The sequence below is a fragment of the Nicotiana attenuata genome, chromosome 2 (assembly GCF_001879085.1).
Source record: "Nicotiana attenuata strain UT chromosome 2, NIATTr2, whole genome shotgun sequence".
NCBI lineage: Eukaryota > Viridiplantae > Streptophyta > Magnoliopsida > Solanales > Solanaceae > Nicotiana > Nicotiana attenuata.
The window spans coordinates 21,605,877-21,624,041 of record NC_031990.1 but is presented as its reverse complement, the minus strand read 5'-3'; the positions used below and the strand labels follow the sequence as shown (position 1 = coordinate 21,624,041).

Here is an 18,165-nt window from a genome sequence, read left to right as displayed (position 1 = left end):
AACCATACACGTAAGTTATAATGCAACATATAAAGCTACTCAAAGTCTTAAATCGTTGAACAAAATATTGAAACTCAAAATAACCGGCCAGGTCATTAGAGGTTTTCCACTCATCATCATATTTTATTCTAATTTGATGATAACCACTTCTCAAGTAGATTTTAGAAAAGATAAGAGATTCACTCAATTCATCGTGTAAATCATCAAGCCTATGGATGGTGATGCTTTATCATAATTTATGATACCCATACAATTAACGTGCATTGTCCAACTTTCATATGTCTTTGGCATTCGGATCACGTCTTTGGCATTCGGATCACGGGCACGACACAAGGGCTCACGATTTTTGTCACAAACCCCATCTCAAGAAGGTTGTCAACTTGCTTTTATAACTCTTCTATAGCCTCTAAATTGCTCCTATATACCTTTTGATTTTTGAAGTTGAGATCTCGGGATAAAGTCAATTTGATACTCTATTCCTTTCAAAGGTGGTAGCTCTATTGATAGCTCTCTAGAAATACATGTTCATAACCTTGGAAAAGAGTACAAATATCGGAAAGTAAAAAGGGGTTAGTTTATTAGTAGTCAAAAAACGATCTCTATGCATAAGAAGTACAAGAGAATGGTTATCCTCAACCTCCCTCAAAAGATCTTGATGACTTGCTAACAAACTCATTTTTTCCTTTCCCTCTAGGCTCACTCTTGTTCTTTAAAGGCGAAAACATTCTCTCATGTTTCCTCTTTCTCACCTTTTCTCTCTTGAACTGCCCTCTCTCTCTTGCTCACTCTTTGCTTTTTTTTTCTTAATTTTCTCAAATTTTTGTAATCTTCACTCATTTGCAATTGGGTCAAAGGTAAAAGGGTGAAGCCATCTTTAACAAGGGAATACTTATTATTCTTTCAATTATGATTTGTTTCTCTATCATGTTGTCAAGCTCGTCCTAGAAGAAAATGACAAGCTTACATCAGCATTATATCATACCAAACTTCATCATGACACTAGAAAATTATAAATATTTTTAATATTTTGTCACTTTCAACTTCCCACGTCCATTTAACCATTGTAGTCTATATGGTGTCGAACTCTTTATTTTAGGCAAATTCAGTTGCTCTAGCAAAGAGCACTTGCCACATTTGCACAACTTCTACTATCAATAATTATGCAGTAAACATCCCCCATAATCTTGCATCTAGCATGAAAAATATTCTCTCTTTGATCGAATTATTTCTTAGCTAGTGCACCCATAAGCCTCCTTACTACAGAGTAGTGCTTCAGGTCGTCTTCTTCTTCTTCTTCTTCTTCTTCTTCTTCTTCTTCTTCTTCTTCTTCTTCTTCTTCTTCTTCTTCTTCACATTCTTCATGGTCACTCTCACTTTCCTCTTCAACATCTTCACCATGGTCACTATTTCTTGTTTGATATTACCCATCTTCAATGCTAATAATAACTCTCCGATTTGGAAAATTCTCATGTAATGACTAAGGTCATTGCACTTATGGCACCTAATGTTAGTAGGAGCTTGTACTAAGCATTGTTTTCTCCTTCTTTAGCCTCTACCTTAGGTTTGATTTTTTTAACTTGATTCTTAAAACCTTGTTTAATCTCTTTGTGCTTGTCCTAATATCTTGAAAGTTATCAAGTCTCTTTCTCCATGCTCCATAAAGAAGTAGTGCTCTTGGACTTGTAGCTTTTCTCACCCTTAAGCCTCTTTTCAACTCTCAAAGCCGCTTGGTGAGTATCTTCTAAGTAGTATACTTTTGCAATCTTATAGAAAAAGAAACTTCCTTGTTCAACCCGCAAGGAATCTTGGAACAATAAGGTCTTCTCAAACTCTTCGAAGATTTCACATCTTTACTATTTTACCTCAAAGTGTAGAACTTTGAAAGAATATCTTATTGATAGTAGTTCGTATAAATATTTTCTTAATGAAACCTTTTATTTTATTTTAAGTAATCATTGGTCCCTTTGTCTCTTGCAAGGTTTCCACCAAATAGAGGCAAATCCCTCAAATTGGGTGATAGCATACTTGATATTCATGGCGTTAGGCACATTGTTGACTTGGAAGATACTTTCACTCTTGATTACCAATTCAACTAATCTTTCAGATCACTAATTTCTTTGAAAAGTAGACCAGTAATCTTGATGGTGTTAAACTCTCTTTCATGATTGTGGTTGTATCTTGATTGACCATAACTTTGCCGAGCTTGTTGCCTTATGCTCTTCTTGTGGTGGTTGACGGTTTTGTGGATTGACCTTCCTTGGGTGCCTTTGGGGTTGGAGTTGTGATTGGGGTTGATGTTCATGGAGTGAAATCCTCTTTATCCGTGAGTAGTTTGAGCATAGATCTCTTGTTATATTACATTAGGATCCAACGGAGTGGAATGAGTTGATAGAGAAGCATTAGTTCTAACACCTTATTGATGTGGGGGAGTTCCACTCACCAAGGAGTACACTTTTTCCTCTTGAACTCGCATCCTATTTTCCATATTTGTGAAGCTTCTATCAATAATATGAAATTTCAGGTCTCAAACATAATTTTAATGTTGTTGGGAAGGTCCTTGATCCATGTTGAACTTTCTTACAAAATAAATAAATAAGTTAGTAATAAAACTATTCTCCTCAATCCAAATTAAAACCAAACTCTTTTTAAATCAATCAAATGACTATAAAAAGTTATTATTAATCACTAGGAGGTTATATAGTTAGACTTCAAGAAAAAAGAGAATAAAAATATAGGAATCCAACAGTACAAACCACATTGTTTGGCAAAATAGAGTAGAAATGTTATACAAATAAATAGGATTATTATAAAAAGGAAAAGAATGTCAAAATACACATAAAACTATTTTAAATTTACCTTTCATTTGTCAACCTAAAATATAATAAAAATTATTTTAAATCATAATCAAAATAAGAGGAATAGATTTGAAACTTTTTTAAAAATATTTTAATACATAAAATTCATCCAATTCTCACTGCAGTTCCATTAAAATTAAAGGAGAGTACCAAATATTCTGTGCATTTTCTTTGAAAAAACATAAAGATAAAGAAGCTTTTTTCCCGTCAGAGGAAAAGGTTGAAAACCCCTGAGGGTGAGCTTTGTCGGAAGAACCAATGGCTTCTTCTTCTCTCATGGCTTCTCAAACCCTAATCCTCCGTAACCATAATCTTCTCTCTCCCAATCAAAACATCTCTACCCTCTCTCTTTCTTCATCTCTCAATTTCTCCAAACCCAAATTCGTTTCGCTTGCAGCTTCATCTCTCCGTACTCCTAAACCCCAGAAATTCACAAGTTCCGCTTCATCTTCAACTGTTCTCCAAAACCCATTACCCATAAAATCAAATCCAGCTGAACCTTTAATAACTGGTTCTACCCGCACAATCACAACCCTCATCGCAATCACCTTAACGGCGTCAAAGTTGTTCTTGCACAAAGCTTGCAACTTGGGTTTTCATGGGCTCGGGAAATCGATTGTATGCTCTGCTGGGCCTATGTTCTTTGCGGCCCTTAAAGACCAGCCAACTGGGGCACTGAACACTCCGTTCACGGTGGTGGCGGCTGGGATGGCGAAATGGCTTGATATATACAGTGGGGTTTTGATGGTTAGGGTTTTGCTCAGTTGGTTTCCCAATATACCATGGGACAGGCAGCCGTTATCTGCTATTAGGGACCTTTGCGATCCTTATTTGAATCTCTTCAGGAATATTATTCCCCCAATTTTTGATACTTTGGATGTTAGTCCGCTTTTGGCTTTTGCAGTGTTGGGTACGCTTGGGTCCATTCTTAATAGCAGCAGGGGAGGGTACTGAGGTGATTTATTATAGCTCAAGATTACCCCATTTGTGAAATTTGTATGGAGTAATGACTATTTTTTCTGATAAAGTTTTGGTTGATCTTCTTTTTTGTGTGTCTTTTATTACGTGTATTTGATTTGAGAGTTCGATGGTTATATTTATACGATCAAATGTTATTTATCTGAACATATATCTGAATGGCTTATGGCATTGAGAATTTAGAGGTGCTTTCTGCCTTCCATTTTCTGCTGTAATGGCGATAAAGAGTTCTGTCTTATTGCATTCTTAAACTCCTGTTTTAAGTTATGTTGTGTAAATTTTTTAAGACCAATATCTGTAGTGTCAGGATTTCTAGAATATAAGTCAAGAAGGATTTAGCCTATGTTGGATCTTAGCCAAGTCCTCATGATTGCCAGTGTATGTACAAAGCTCACCCTTGAGCTAGATAGATTAGCGTAAATTCAATAAACATATGAATGATCGAGGCAATTTTGAAGCTTTTGACAGCAGCAAAGATCTCCGGTAAATATGAATCTCACTACCGATCCTATGGGCAAAGTCAACGTGTTGAATGAAAAAGATACTTGAAAACTGTGCCATTCTGTAGAAAGTCAACCTATTCTAGTTTGTTCGTGACAGTATTGCTTTTTAGCTTTCAACTGAGATTCCAAAGGAGGATATTGATTATCAATTTGCAAAAGTGAGAGTGTAAGAGAAATTCCGTCCGCTTTGCCTCATTTTATGAAATCACTTGGATTCTGATGTTGATCTGCAGGCGTCTATAGTATTCACATGTTCATGGGCTTAAAAGTCCTCCACATCACTAACATATGGTAGCCTAGTTGTGAACACTCAGCAGTATCATATCCATTCATACATTATTGTCCTGCCGCATGTTTAAAATGACTTGTTCTGCTGGTGCAATGTGCTGTCCAATTCCAAGCATGCCATTTTTTGGTTTATACCCTGTATTCTATTCAGCAATCATGCAATATTATAGTTCATTCTGTTTCCGCTGAGAATGAGTTTCTTTAACAGCTCTTAATGATCCTCGTTAAACTTGCTGTCATCGCAATCTTTCACTATCTTATGAAACCTTCTGCATTCTCATTGGACCTGATGTTCTTGACAGGCTGATGATCGTTTCTTGTTACCGTGCAACATGGGATATGTGGCAATGACACGTGGAAGGCCTAGCAAGGACAGACAAGAATCAAGAAGTGGCCCTTTCACCTTCATTTCTTCTTTCAGGAGAGCTTAGTGCATGCTGCATCTAGAGCGCCGAGTGATGTTGTATTTGATGCTTTCATTAAGCATGATGATATATATCGCACTTCAGATGTTGCCCACTAGACTTGAATACTTCCCTTCTGGTAGACATAGGAATCCTCCAAGTACTGTATCGACTGTTCCTAATTTGGTTACTTCTATCCAATTTTGTGTAAGCAAGCGCCTTTCTTGAGTATATTTTCTTAAGCTTCTTCCACAACCTTATCACATTGCATATTCCTGAAAGCCTGAAGTATCCAAATGGTGAAATGACTAATTCGTGAATCCTGGAATATCGGTCAAAGTTTCCCCATTGCTTGCAACATTTCTAAAGGATTTATTCGTTTTTGGATTTTTGGAAAATAACTTTTGTCCAATATTATTAGTGACTGGTACAGGGTACTAGTTTTATTTTTCTACGGCTTCAAAGATCAACGGTACTTGAAACCTATACAACGAAGAGCAGTGAATAGGCTTGTGTATGTGATCCATTTGATCTACAGTATTCTGCATCTACTGCCAGAACATTAGAAGCGCAAGAACAGTAAATAGTTGGATAAAACTTTTGAAGCATCAACTGTACATAGGAGGTTTGCCACGAGGATCAGCAAGCCACAGGGCAGATAAATTGAGCCTAGTGTCACGTCCTTAGTCGTTAACTAAGTATACGGGCGGCACTAGACAACTCGCTCACGATCTTGCCCAACCTGCTCACGTTCTTGCTATGCGAAGTCAGCTTTACTGCACTCAAGATCGCTAAGGGGATGAAAGATAAGAACACAAGAGAATTGTTAAAGGAAGCTTTGTATTAGAGAGAACTTGAATTGTTTGTTTGGCGAATTACAAATGAATGGCCCCCTTTATATACTAGTCTCCTAGGGGCTAGTGTGTAAATATTAATTGTTACACAAGTCTTTAATATTTACAAGATAAGGGCTTTCTCTAGAACTCTCTACAAAATTAGAAGATTTCAAGGACTTTCCTAGCAAATCCATAGAGATCTAGGGTCTTCCTAAGGAAATGTCCATACTTCTCTAGAATCTTCTCACAAATGCAAGCCTTCCTCATATGTAAGCTTCCACGTGGCATTAATATATATATATATATATATATATATATATATATATATATATATATATATATATGCCAAATGGCGCCTATGTGGTATGATGACATGGCGGGTCATCACACTCTCCCCCACTTAATGTTGCGATGATCGCGGCGCAATGTTGTTGACTTGCTGCATAAACTCTCGGATCTTATCTTTGAATTGTCATAAAGTATTCATATCGTTCCCACGTGGCCTCCTCTGGTGATTGCCCCTTCCAATGGATGAGGAACATAGCAGTGGCTTTCTGCCCTTATTTTCACTTGGCCTGGTAATTAATGATAGCCTCAATCTCCCGATCACACGAGGCGGTGATAGTAACAGGCGCTCGACTTGATTGGCCCCTACTTGTATCATCCTTGTCTTCATGATATGGTTGAAGCATGCTGTCACGGAAGACAGGGTAGATCTTAAGATACAATGGCATGTCAAGCTTGTATGAGATCTTGCCTACCTTGGCGACGATCTTAAATGGCCCCTCATACTTACGAACCAGATTCTGATGCATGCCCCGTAGTGTCTTGAACTGTCTTGGGTTAAACTTCACCATGACCATGTACCTAACTCTATAGTCCGTGGGACGTCGCTTACAATCCGCAAACTTCTTCATCTTCTTAGCTGCCTTATCTAAGTAGGACTTAGCAGTGTCAAACTGCTCCTCCTATCCCTTAGCCATATGATAAGCCCCCAAACTCTTTCCATCGACCGTGGCTGGTAATGAATGTGGAGTTTGTGGTTGTTGGCTTGTGGCCAGCTCAAATAGTGTCTGCCCCGTGGACTCACTCCGCTGCAAGTTATAAGAGAATTGGGCGATGTCCAGAAGCGTTGCCCAATCTTTCTGATGCGAGCGTATATAATGCCTCAAGTAGCATTCTAGTAAGGTATTGACTCATTCCGTCTATCCATACGTCCCTGGGCGGAAACTAGTGAAAAAGTGCAGTTCCGTGCCAAGTATGTCGAACAATTTCTTCCAAAATTTTTTAGTAAAACGGAGGTCTCGATCATTGATAATATGCTTTGGTAAACCCCAATACTTCACCACGTTCTTAAAGAATAGTTTGGCGGCTTCCTTTGCAGTGCAACCTGGTGAGGCAAGCATGAAGGTGGCATATTTGGAAAATCTATCCACCACCACCATAATAGTACCATAATCGTCGGACTTCGGTAGACAAGTGAAAAAGTCCATAGTCACGCTTTTCCATGACGGTCTACGACTGGTAACGGTTCCAAAAGCCCTCCAGGCTGTTGTTGCTCAACCTTGTCCTGCTGACAGACAAGACAAGCCTGCACATAACACTCTATGTCATCTCGTATGCGTGGCCAATAGTAGACTGACTCAACCAAGGCCCTAGTACGACGTTGGCCTGGATGACCAGCCCGCATTGTGTTATGACTCTCCCTTATGATCCGCCGACTAATGTCTCCAAACTTAGGCACGTAAATCCACCAACCCGTAGTAAGAAATAGGCCGTCTTCTACCCAAAAACGTCTCGTCTTGCCCTAGCTGGCTAACTCGATAAGTTGTTTGGCTATTGGATCATGCTGCATGCCTTCTTTTATAGCCTTACAAATGTCCCAACTTGTTGAAATGATGGCAGCAAGCTCGGCTTTCCGGGCATCGGCTACAACGTTACCTTTGCCCGACTTATACTCCAGCACATAATCAAACTCGGCCAAGAATTCCTTCCACCTTGCCTATTTTGGTGTGAGCTTCTTCTGCGTTTGAAAGTAGCTAGCAGCCACATTGTCGGTCTTGACCACGAACCTCGACCCGAGAAAATAGTATCGCCATGTACGAAGGCAATGCACAATGGCAGTCATCTCCTTCTCTTGCACCCTTATGTGCCTGAGCAAAGTTCTCGATCATTGCTGCAAGCTTCCTCAACATTAGGCAATCACTTGCCCAATGTGATCCTTTACAAAAGTAGCACCCTCCCTTAGGCATGTATTCGCTATCGTTTCCCGGCCCCTATCCGTTTCTCTTGGAACCTTGTCCGTTATGGGATAGCCCCTTGCCATTTCCCTTATATACCTCGGCTATGCTTTTTCCGTTGTCATTGTCATGATCTACCCCACCTCTCTCGGTATTGCCTTCTTTGGACTTGGCAGGCTCCATCTTGAAGTCAACGAGTGACTCGGCTACCGCTATGGCCTCGTCCACGTTGGCTACTTGATGTCTTCTTAACTCCTGCTTTGCCCAATTTTGCAACTCATCCATGAAGTAGAAGAGGGAATCTTCCTGGAAAAACGATGGGATTTGCAGCATTAAGGTAGTGAACTCGCGCACATACTTTCGAATTGTGGTCGTCCGTCAGAGCTCCCTTTGCTTCCGCCTAGCTTCGTACACCACATCCATCAAGTAGAATTGCTTTTTCAACTCCTTCTTGAACTGCTCCCACAACTCAATCTTGCATAGCCCCTTCTCCATGTCAGCACACTTTCGATGCCACCATAGCGTGACAACCTCGGTCAAGTACATTGAGGCGTTGCGTATCGTAGCAACTTCGTCATCATCCTTAACTACCTCAAATTACTTGTTCCTCCAAAGTAAGTCCGACATCTCGCGTGCGTCCCGTGCACCGCCATACTGTTTTCGCTTAGGGACCTTCACATTGGTCCCTTTTGCAAGTACCACACCCTTGGTAATTCCGACCTTGGCTCCTAACAAAACTTCCTTCTAGCAATCTCTTGTATTCTTTCTTACATTCCTTTAGTCATAGCCTTTGCTGTGATACCACGTCGTCACGTCCTTAGTCATTAACTAACTACACGTGCGATACTTGACAACTCGTTCACGATCTTGCACAACCTGCTCACACTCTTGCTATGCCAAGTCAGCATTACCACACTCAAGATCGCTAAGGGGAATAAAAGATAAGAACACAAGAGAATTGTTAAAGGAAGCTTTGTATTAGAGAGAACTTGAATTGTTTGTTTGGTGAATTACAAATGAATGACCCCTTTTATATACTAATCTCCTAGGGGCTAGTGTGTAAATATTAATTGTTACACAAATCCTTAATATTTACAAGATAAGGCTTTATCTGGAATTATCTACAAACCTAAAAGATTCCAAGGACTTTCCTAACAAATCCATAGGGATCTAGGGTCTTCCTAAGGAAATGTCCATACTTCTCTAGAATCTTCTCACAAATGCTAGCCTTCCTCGTATGTAAACTTTCACTTAGCATTAATATATGCCAAATGACGCCTATGTGGCATGATGACATGGCAGGTCATCACACTAGCCTGTGAAAGGTTACGCATAAAAGGAGGCGACCGCACAAATTTCAAAATCAAAATTCAAGTCCCGTTGGAACAACAGTATTGGCCAAGATACACTAAACAACATTTCCATCACTTCACAACTGTCTGAAGCTGAGTCTAAGTAAGAAAATTATACCAACACAAATCTGCAAAACAAGCGTAGAAGCTAAGGATGTGTGTTGATCCTCAAACAAAATCATGAGCTACCAACATTTGTTTGTTTAGCAACAGAAATACCAACTTCACTATATACAGTACATTCCTAAGCATTGTATGTCATGCGACTAGCCTTTCCCAAAGAAAGAAAATAGAGTCGGCTGTTTGTCACCAGCCCCTTTAGCTTTTTTTTGTGATGGGCTTACATGCTTGTTAGCCCCCTTAGCAAGAGGCCTTGCATTACCTGAGAGCTCTTCATAGTCTCTCTTGGTTCCAGAATCCCCACTTCCCTCCTGGGTTTTAATATCCTCAGACTCCTCTTTCAAGCTTTTCACCTTATCACTGGCAACACTACCTACTTTTCCAGGTGGATTTCCGGTTTGACCAGTCAATGACTGTTTGCTACCTGACTCATCAAAGTCTTGCTCAACTTTTATGTCTGTGGTCCCAGCAGAAGCAAAAACCTCCGGTTTGCCTGGGGAACGCTGATCGCCTACATGGTCTGATTCAGGTTCCTGCTTCAAGCTCTCTGTCTGATCAGTATTCAAGGACTCTTCCTCTGCTTTGATATGAGGCTTCTGCTCCTTTAGGTCTTTTTCTCCTTTCTTTGAGAAAAATTGTGATATTGATCTGGTCTCAGTAGCCTTGAGTTGCAACTGCAGGTTTAAGTGTAAACAATAGGCAGTTATTAATTAATCATCGCCTACGTATCCCCTACAGTTCATGAACTATATAAAAGGAAAGAGCATGGAATGACTGAGATATTATTCAGACCTAGCATCTAATAGGGTATAAAAGGGGGTGAGAGGGAGTAATTAGTGTCTCAAGGACAGAGTACAAACATGGATGTAAAGTGATCAACCATCTGGAAAAGAAGCATGCTCGTATCATATGACCAACTATCATCTGTGCTTTACACAAATAAACTAGATATGGAAAGTCAGATGCCCGTTACAGATTCTATGACCTATCATCTTTGCTTTAGAACAGTTAACTGCCATCAATGTCTAGAAGTGGTCTCTTTTAAGAATATTATCAGCAAGAAAATACACTGAACGGGCATATATATATTCAGTGTATTTTCTTGCTGATAATATTCTTAAAAGAGACCACTTCTAGACATTGATGGCAGTTAACTGTTCTAAAGCAAAGATGATAGGTCATAGAATATATATATATATATATATAGAGAGAGAGAGAGAGAGGATGTATCATGTAGGACATAACCATCTGGAACTACAATCAGATGCAAACTTGCCGATGATGCTGTGAACCCATATGATTGAGAAGGAGAAGAAAAGCTTAAAAAGAAAAAGAAAAGTTATTTGAGACTTAGCAACTGGTTATTATACAAAGGAAACTTAAGCACAGACGGGTTTGAAGATGCTGGTGAGTTGACAATTTGAAAAGACACATCTGTGATGAGCATTATACATTTGTTCAAGCTCAAGCACTATGTTCCCTTTTTTTGTTTTATATAACTGAGATATCTGTTATCTCCCATCTTCAAAACTTGGTGAACAATAAGTAAGCGCTTTTAAACTTTATCACTTAATGACTAAACTTGGTTCACCAGATAGGATTCGGACTCGTGGCATACACCTACCACAAATCCCGAGTTGTACTACCTTTGTTATTTTACCAAAGACCTAGGGGGCATCATCCAGGCACTATGTTCTCTTGCATACATATAGGGTTTGATAAGTTAGGTTTATCATAAGCTCTTAGCTGATCTAGGTTGGCTCATAACATGAAATGTATGGAAAACAACAAAGCAATCATACCTCTTTGATGCACTCCGGTCCATCAAAAGAAGTCTTACCCATTGCAGGTGTCACGGGGTACCAAGACTGCAATAAAGACAGTTTTAGAAGATGTCGAGTTCACAACACTTTTTTTTTTGGATAAGTCGAGTTCACAACACTCTTTTCTTCCTAAAGATTGATTATTCAGAAATATCACCAAATCTGACTCTTCATATGGTTTCAATAGCATGTCAATGTTGGATGACGGAGAACCACTTAACCACATATCAGCCGCATCCTTGTTTCCGAGAATGACAGGCATCCTGTCTAAAATACAAAATTTTAAGTGTTATTCAAAGCAGAAATATAACAAATAGAATCTGGCATCAAATCAAACTGCTAGGTCTCAAAAGTCAAAGACAGTCATATAGATGAGACAAATGGGAAGAGACTCCATGGAATGCAATAAAATTCAGTATCTTCACAATTTGGAAAAGGAAGTTGCAACAAATCATCTTCAAAAAAAAAAAAAATTGAACATTTGTTTCCACTTAAATTTTTCTCCAATCTCTCACCCGAAAATATGATGCTAGCCAGCTAGAAAGGGCACATACTCAGTTTGAGAAAACTTATTTTTCCACATATCCCTGATATGACTTTGAGATAAAGATTTCTCTTTTCCTTTGTGAAACAAGAGAATAGAAGAGATAGAACTTGTCTTGAACCAGTGATTAATAATCGAGACAGACTCCTTACATAGGAGTCTTCTGCTAGTTATGGCATATCCCCCATAAATATACATGTTTGTATTGTCTATTCACATGCTACCCCCACCAACGTGTAAAATCCTTCTGTTAACAAGTGAGAGTCAACATGTCCATTTAGTTCCTTAAACTCCCATCAACCCAGTGCTTTTAGGTGTCTAGCATCCTAAGTCAATGATGCCACACCAGACATTTCAGAGGGCAAAGCACTAACTACTATATAGCAATGCTCCTGATCGAACATCTGTAACAATCTAAAAAACTTTTTCAAGGCAGGCTCCTTTAATTAAATCTCATTCCTTTCTCACATCCACAACCGCAGCTCCAACCATGGAACTAGGGAAAATAAAAACAGAAATTACGGTCATATAAGTTGTAATTCACCGTCTCCATTCCTTTGTATGCAGCAATACAGTTCCCTGAGTATATCACAATATGTTTTATACAATAGTACAATTAACAATTTCCCAAATTTTTATTCATTAAACAAATCAAATATATCCCACCGTGTTATGGTTCGCTGGATCATATTAAACTTGTAAGCAAACCGGAACAATTTCAATATACTTTTTATCAACTAGTTTGTATGCATGTTAATTTTTTTTAGTGCATGTGGTATTAACATAAAATTATGAAAAAAACTAGAGTTTCTATACAAAATCCTTTAAATACAGAATAGCATTTAGTGCAGAATAATCTAGTGCTAAAAATCATTAACATGTAACTTTTTGACGAAATTTTTACACCATCGATGTTGTGATGATCACCACACAATCTCATTACATATTATCTAAAAATTGATAATGCTTCAATATATTTACTCACATGATAATTGTATAAACATGATATTAAAGACTATGAAAGAGAACAATTATTCTAGTGTAACTTTTTGTTGTTTTCCTCTTTCAGTAAAGCCTCCTTATGTTCGTCAACTTTATGTATGCCATTATATTTAGTACAGTTATCTCACTTTTCTCTTTTCTTCTTTTTAGGATAGTAAGAAACGAATAGCCTGAAATATCCATTAGAGCGCTTTTGTTTTCTGACAGCTTTCCAGTTTGAAACCAGCGAGTTACCTAAAAATGGTGAAACTAAGATATTTTCTACGAAGAAAGTAGAGGATTTTTGAAAAGTTAAATAACTTTCTTCTTTTGATAATGAAAAGTTAAATAGCTTTCTATGACTTTTGTTTGTCATCAATAGGATTATGGTATTTTTATTTGAATATTGCATTCTACAATAAAAAGGTCCAGAATTAGAGTAAAATGTACATCAAGAATAAAGGAAAATTTACCAACAGTCAATAAAAGAAAACTAACCATGGAGCCATTCTAAAGATGAAGACACCGAAGTTGTCAATATAGTGAATGTATAAAGAACCTCTCCTGTGTTACGAGAAGGAACAAATCTCAGCAGTATTCAAGTTATCCAATGGATGTAATTTGCTAACTAGAATAAGTATAAAAGAACGCATCAAGTTGGAGCATTATCCATTATCTCACAAGTGCAGTATTTCAGATCCATAAGGTAAGTAGAGAATTAATATAAAGAGAGCAATATCTGCATACTGTTATCTGGCTCATATATAAAATAAAATTGAAAGGCCTACAGCTAGTCATTAGCAAGATATTCAAAGTTGTAATTCCGAATTCAATTTTGGATGCTATAAAATTTTTAAATAGAAATAGACAGATCATGAATTAGGATGATGTTAGTGATTGCGACTAGTAACTCACACTATGAGTCACCCTAAAAAAGATGGTAATTCACCTTCAGGATTCTTCCAAGAGTCAAAAAGGGCAGCAAACACCAGGGGCCGAGCATCCTTAAAATGTATGTAATAAGGTTGCTTTTTTGATCCATCCTTTTTCCACTCATAAAATCTGAAGAAAATAGCATCACTGAGAACCATTGACATTGCAATTGGGACAAATTCTGCTATTCTGACAACAGAAGAGAAATTTACATGAAAGAAGCTTTGGGTTCACCACTCCATTTCAAAAAACAAAAAAAATCCATTTGAAAAAACAAAAATTTCCATTTCAAAAAAAAATCCATTAAAAAAAGAAAGCTTTGGGTTTCTCCACAATATCCTCTAATTTTTAGTATTTCTTCTACTTTTCTTTTTTGGAAGCAAAATTAGGTAAGTCCCACTCACTGAAAGTTATTGACGATTTGTCTGTTATAAAGAAAAATATCAGTTTGAGATAGAGGATGTCAGTTATGGGAAAAGAAGCAGACAAAAGTAGATAGCATACAGAATGGATACTCTCATGGACTTATTACAGTTGAAGAAAGAACCTACCCCTCAACTGCCACCAGGCACCTATTCTTTGGGACAAGGCGGCGAAATGAAGCCTTCTCCTTTATTGATTCAGACCGAGCATTAAACTGCAAACAACCACGGTCATATACTGTTTACGCGGGCCAAGACAGCAAAATATTCAATCCATATAAGTAACCCATTCTCTGATCAAATCTAATGTAAGAATATGTCATTGTATAATAAATGGCAAGTGTCTAGCTCTCTTATCTCTTCACCAGAAAATAATTATAAAATAATATGTAATAAAATCAAACAAACTACACTATCACCGACCCACCACGCCCTAGTATTCGTGGTGTTCCCAACTCCCTTTTTTGTAATGACTCAGTTATGAGTCTTCACCTAGTTTACATAGTTTTGTTAGCCACCATAGCACGACACTTGCGCCCGCTACTCCTTGTACGCAGCTTTTATTACCTTAATATGAGTATTGTTTCTTTCCGACCAAAAAGAACAAATACACCAGATAATCTCTACTCTTTTTTTCCCCCCCCTCCCCCACACCCCCCCCAAAGGTATTGGAAGCACATAAGAATTGACAGAATATTTAAACCGTCACTCATGCAGCAGTTCAACAAAGCAACATTGGCTGATTCCAAATATAAAACAAAAGTTCTGCAAATGTGCCCCCAAAATCTATTATAAATTAGGAAAAAATATGGTGTTTGTCATCAAAATTTTATATCATTCCATGCTCGCTTAATCACAAACATACATTTATGGCAAAAATACAAGTTTAAACAAAAAATAACTGAGGGGAAAAAATAACCCAAGTATCAACAAACATAAATCTCTTCAGAGCCGGGTGACTGGAGTCCTAGGAGAGCAAATAAGCAGGCAAACAATTGGCAGAAACTGCTAAGGCAAGCTGCTAGAGAAATTTAGACATCACCAAAGAAAACTTCGTTCTCTGACTCCTTTTTGGCAAAGCAGTCTGCTCTTTTCTTTTCTTTTCTTAAAGGGGTCCAGAAGGCTTGAAAGTTAAAGGAAAAGGAAGTCGATGCGGTTGAGATAATGGGAGAGGGTTTTCTTGAAATGAGGCAAAATGAGAGCCCAGTCCAATAAATGGGACTGTCAAAATTTCTGTTATGTAAAAACGCAAAATGGTGCTGTCTACAACGCATTTTTGGTTTCAAAAAAAAAATGAAAAGATATTGAAGGCGACTCGCGCCTTCATGTTGATTTGACACCATCTACAGCTTTTTTGAAGGTGTGCGGCTAGCGCCTTCAAGTGCTTTATGGAAATATGCTGCACTTTAATGGTGCCTTCCCCGTTCCTCGGTCCCCCCCCCCCCCCTCCTCCCAACAAACCCCAAAAAGAAGAAATTTCTTTACTCCATTTTGAGAAGTTCCCCCTTACCTGTTTCTCCCAATTTCCACCATTGTAGCCCGTTTTTGTTCTTACATCTCTCAAAAAAGCCACTCTACCATTTAAAAAGAAAATCATGCAGAACGTACTTTGAATGACGAGGAGCATTTATAATCCACGAATTTTGTGCTTTCATCAACATTTCAAGTGGAACAACAGAATTCTTCAACAAGTAAGTGTGCTTGATTTTCCTTTTTTAAACCAAAGTATGTGTTCTAATCTCTAATATCACACAATAATTCAAAGGAAACTAACTGGATTTCTATTAAAGAAAAGTACTTGCAAACTATAAACAACAATAACTAAAGAGATAAGGATAAATGAGAGGGGAAGGAAAAAGAATAGAAGTAGGCAATAGAGGAACTGAGACGAAGAGGATTAGGAGAGATTCTATCAAATTCAACCTACTACTACTATGCTATCAATATGCTATTTAAGTGATTCCCACACATTGCTATTTAACCGTATTCCCCGCTACCCATGACAGTTCATCCATATTCCCCACTACACAGGTTTCCACACGTAGTCCTTCAATCTTTGGGTTGGTCGTTTATTTCGTTTGCTTCTCCTCAGCAGTCCAGTTGGCCCATCAGATTGTTCTCGTGTTGGCCCATCATCCATGTTGTCATCTTGCCCAATATCAATCATGACAATACCCCCATCGCTGCTAAGAACCTTGTCCTCAAGGTTCTGTGACAAATCCTGATAAGTGTCATGTAGTTGCAAGGGCGTAATCTGGTTCTCAGGAGTTCCAATGCAAGGACGCAACATGGAGATATGAAAAACAGGATGTATGCGAGCTTCCTCTGGCAAGTCAAGTTTGTAAGCGACTTCGCCAATACGTTAAGCACCTTAAAGGGGCTAAAATACCGCCGTCCCAGCTTTTGATGGCGCTGCAATCGTACAGAATGTTGCCGGTAAGGTTTCAAATTCACAAAGACCCAATCACCAACTGCAAATTCCACATGTCGCCTCTTGCGATCTGCAAAGTCCTTCATGCGTTGTTGTGCTTTGAGTAGATGATGCTTTAGCAAATCCATAACTTCATCTCTTTGAAGCATGTACTGTTCCACCAGAGCATTAGAACTACTCCCAAGGACATAACGCACCATAGTAGGAGGCTCCCGGCCATATAGAGCTTGAAATGGGGTCATCCCAGCTGCTGTTTGTTACGCAGTGTTATACCAATATTCAGCCCAAGGCAGCAAGGGAGTCCATTCGTGGGGGCTGTCGGCTACAAAGCAACGTAAGTACTGTTCTATACATTTATTGAGGGCCTCGGACTGTCCATCAGTCTCGGTATGGTATGCAGTGCTCATAGAAAGAGTAGTTCCTTGCAAACGATGTAGTTCCTTCCAAAAAGAGTTCATAAAGCGTGGATCTCTATCCGTGACGATAATCTTAGGATGGCCATGAAGTCTGATTATTTCAGAAGTAAATGCTGCAGCAACTGAGTGAGTTGTAAAAGTGGAAGGAAGTGCAACAAAATGTGCATATTTAGACAATCGATCAACCACTGTTAAGATAGCTGCTTTACCCTTGGATCCCGGGAGTCCAGTGATAAAGTCCATGGTGACTTCTTCAAATACTAAGGCAGGAACAGGGAGGGGTTGAAGAAGTCCAGCCGGTTGTTTGAGAATATCTTTCATCTGTTGGCAAGTTTGGCAGGAAGCCACAAAGGTCTGTACGCTTTGCGCATTCCTTTCCAAAAAAAAAATTGAGGCCAATCGATGAAAAGTCCGGGCGACACCAGCATGACCACCGACAAGTGATGAATGAAATTCTTTAAGGAGATGAAGACGTGTTAGAATAGTCATGTAAATAGGAGTAAATAAATAACCCTAATCCAATATATATTAGGAGTAGGACATGTTATGTGTGTATATATATAGGGCTCATTGTAACATATGAATATACATTAATAATATATTTTCTCCCGTGCTTTCTCACATGGTATCAGAGCAACCGTGAGAAATTTATCGTTGTGCGTCATTCCAACGATATCCGGGAAGAAACAACTCAGTCACCGTGCAATTTTCCGGTGACCTAAGTGACTAATTGCGTCAAAGTCACTAATTATCAGTGTTGTGCAAAAACCAACACCACCACAGGGTTCCCAAGGCTCCGGCGACCAAACCCCAGTAAACCCCACCGGAAAACACCACCTCACGCGCCCTCACGCGCCGGCGATATTCCGGCAAATCTGACCCACGCGCCCCCACGCGCCGGCGCGTGAGCACTGTTTCGGCCATTTTTTGAAAATCTTCCAGTTGGACAGTCGGATCGCCTAGTAATTCCGAGTCTGTCCATACCTTTTTCGTTTGATTCCGACCACTTTGAGTTTTTCCGGCGACTACACTGATTTTT

The 18,165-nt window shown here is 38.9% G+C and overlaps 2 protein-coding genes across 3 annotated transcripts in view; one reads left to right on the top strand and one right to left on the bottom strand.

Annotated features, from left to right (window-relative positions):
- On the top strand, window positions 3,008–5,270 carry LOC109205196 (ylmG homolog protein 1-2, chloroplastic-like). Of its 2 annotated transcripts, none has more exons than XM_019367880.1 (2): window positions 3,008–3,810; window positions 4,927–5,270. In XM_019367880.1, the coding sequence occupies exon 1, from the start codon at window positions 3,114–3,116 to the stop codon at window positions 3,807–3,809; it is 696 nt and encodes a 231-aa protein (XP_019223425.1). In that variant the 5' UTR covers window positions 3,008–3,113; the 3' UTR covers window position 3,810; window positions 4,927–5,270. The 2 variants fall into 2 exon arrangements, with proteins under 2 accessions (XP_019223425.1, XP_019223432.1); XM_019367887.1 differs by having other exon boundaries at window positions 3,008–3,851.
- Window positions 9,509–18,165, bottom strand: part of LOC109205179 (putative SOS response-associated peptidase YoqW) — a 16,648-nt gene continuing 7,991 nt past the window's right edge. The window contains exons 3-8 of the mRNA XM_019367861.1: window positions 14,409–14,494; window positions 13,874–13,986; window positions 13,423–13,488; window positions 11,557–11,666; window positions 11,379–11,444; window positions 9,509–10,250 (exon numbers count right to left, since the gene is read on the bottom strand). Coding sequence (XP_019223406.1) covers window positions 9,723–10,250; window positions 11,379–11,444; window positions 11,557–11,666; window positions 13,423–13,488; window positions 13,874–13,986; window positions 14,409–14,494 — 969 coding nt within the window. The 3' untranslated portion in view covers window positions 9,509–9,722. The remainder of the gene's footprint in view (window positions 10,251–11,378; window positions 11,445–11,556; window positions 11,667–13,422; window positions 13,489–13,873; window positions 13,987–14,408; window positions 14,495–18,165) is intronic.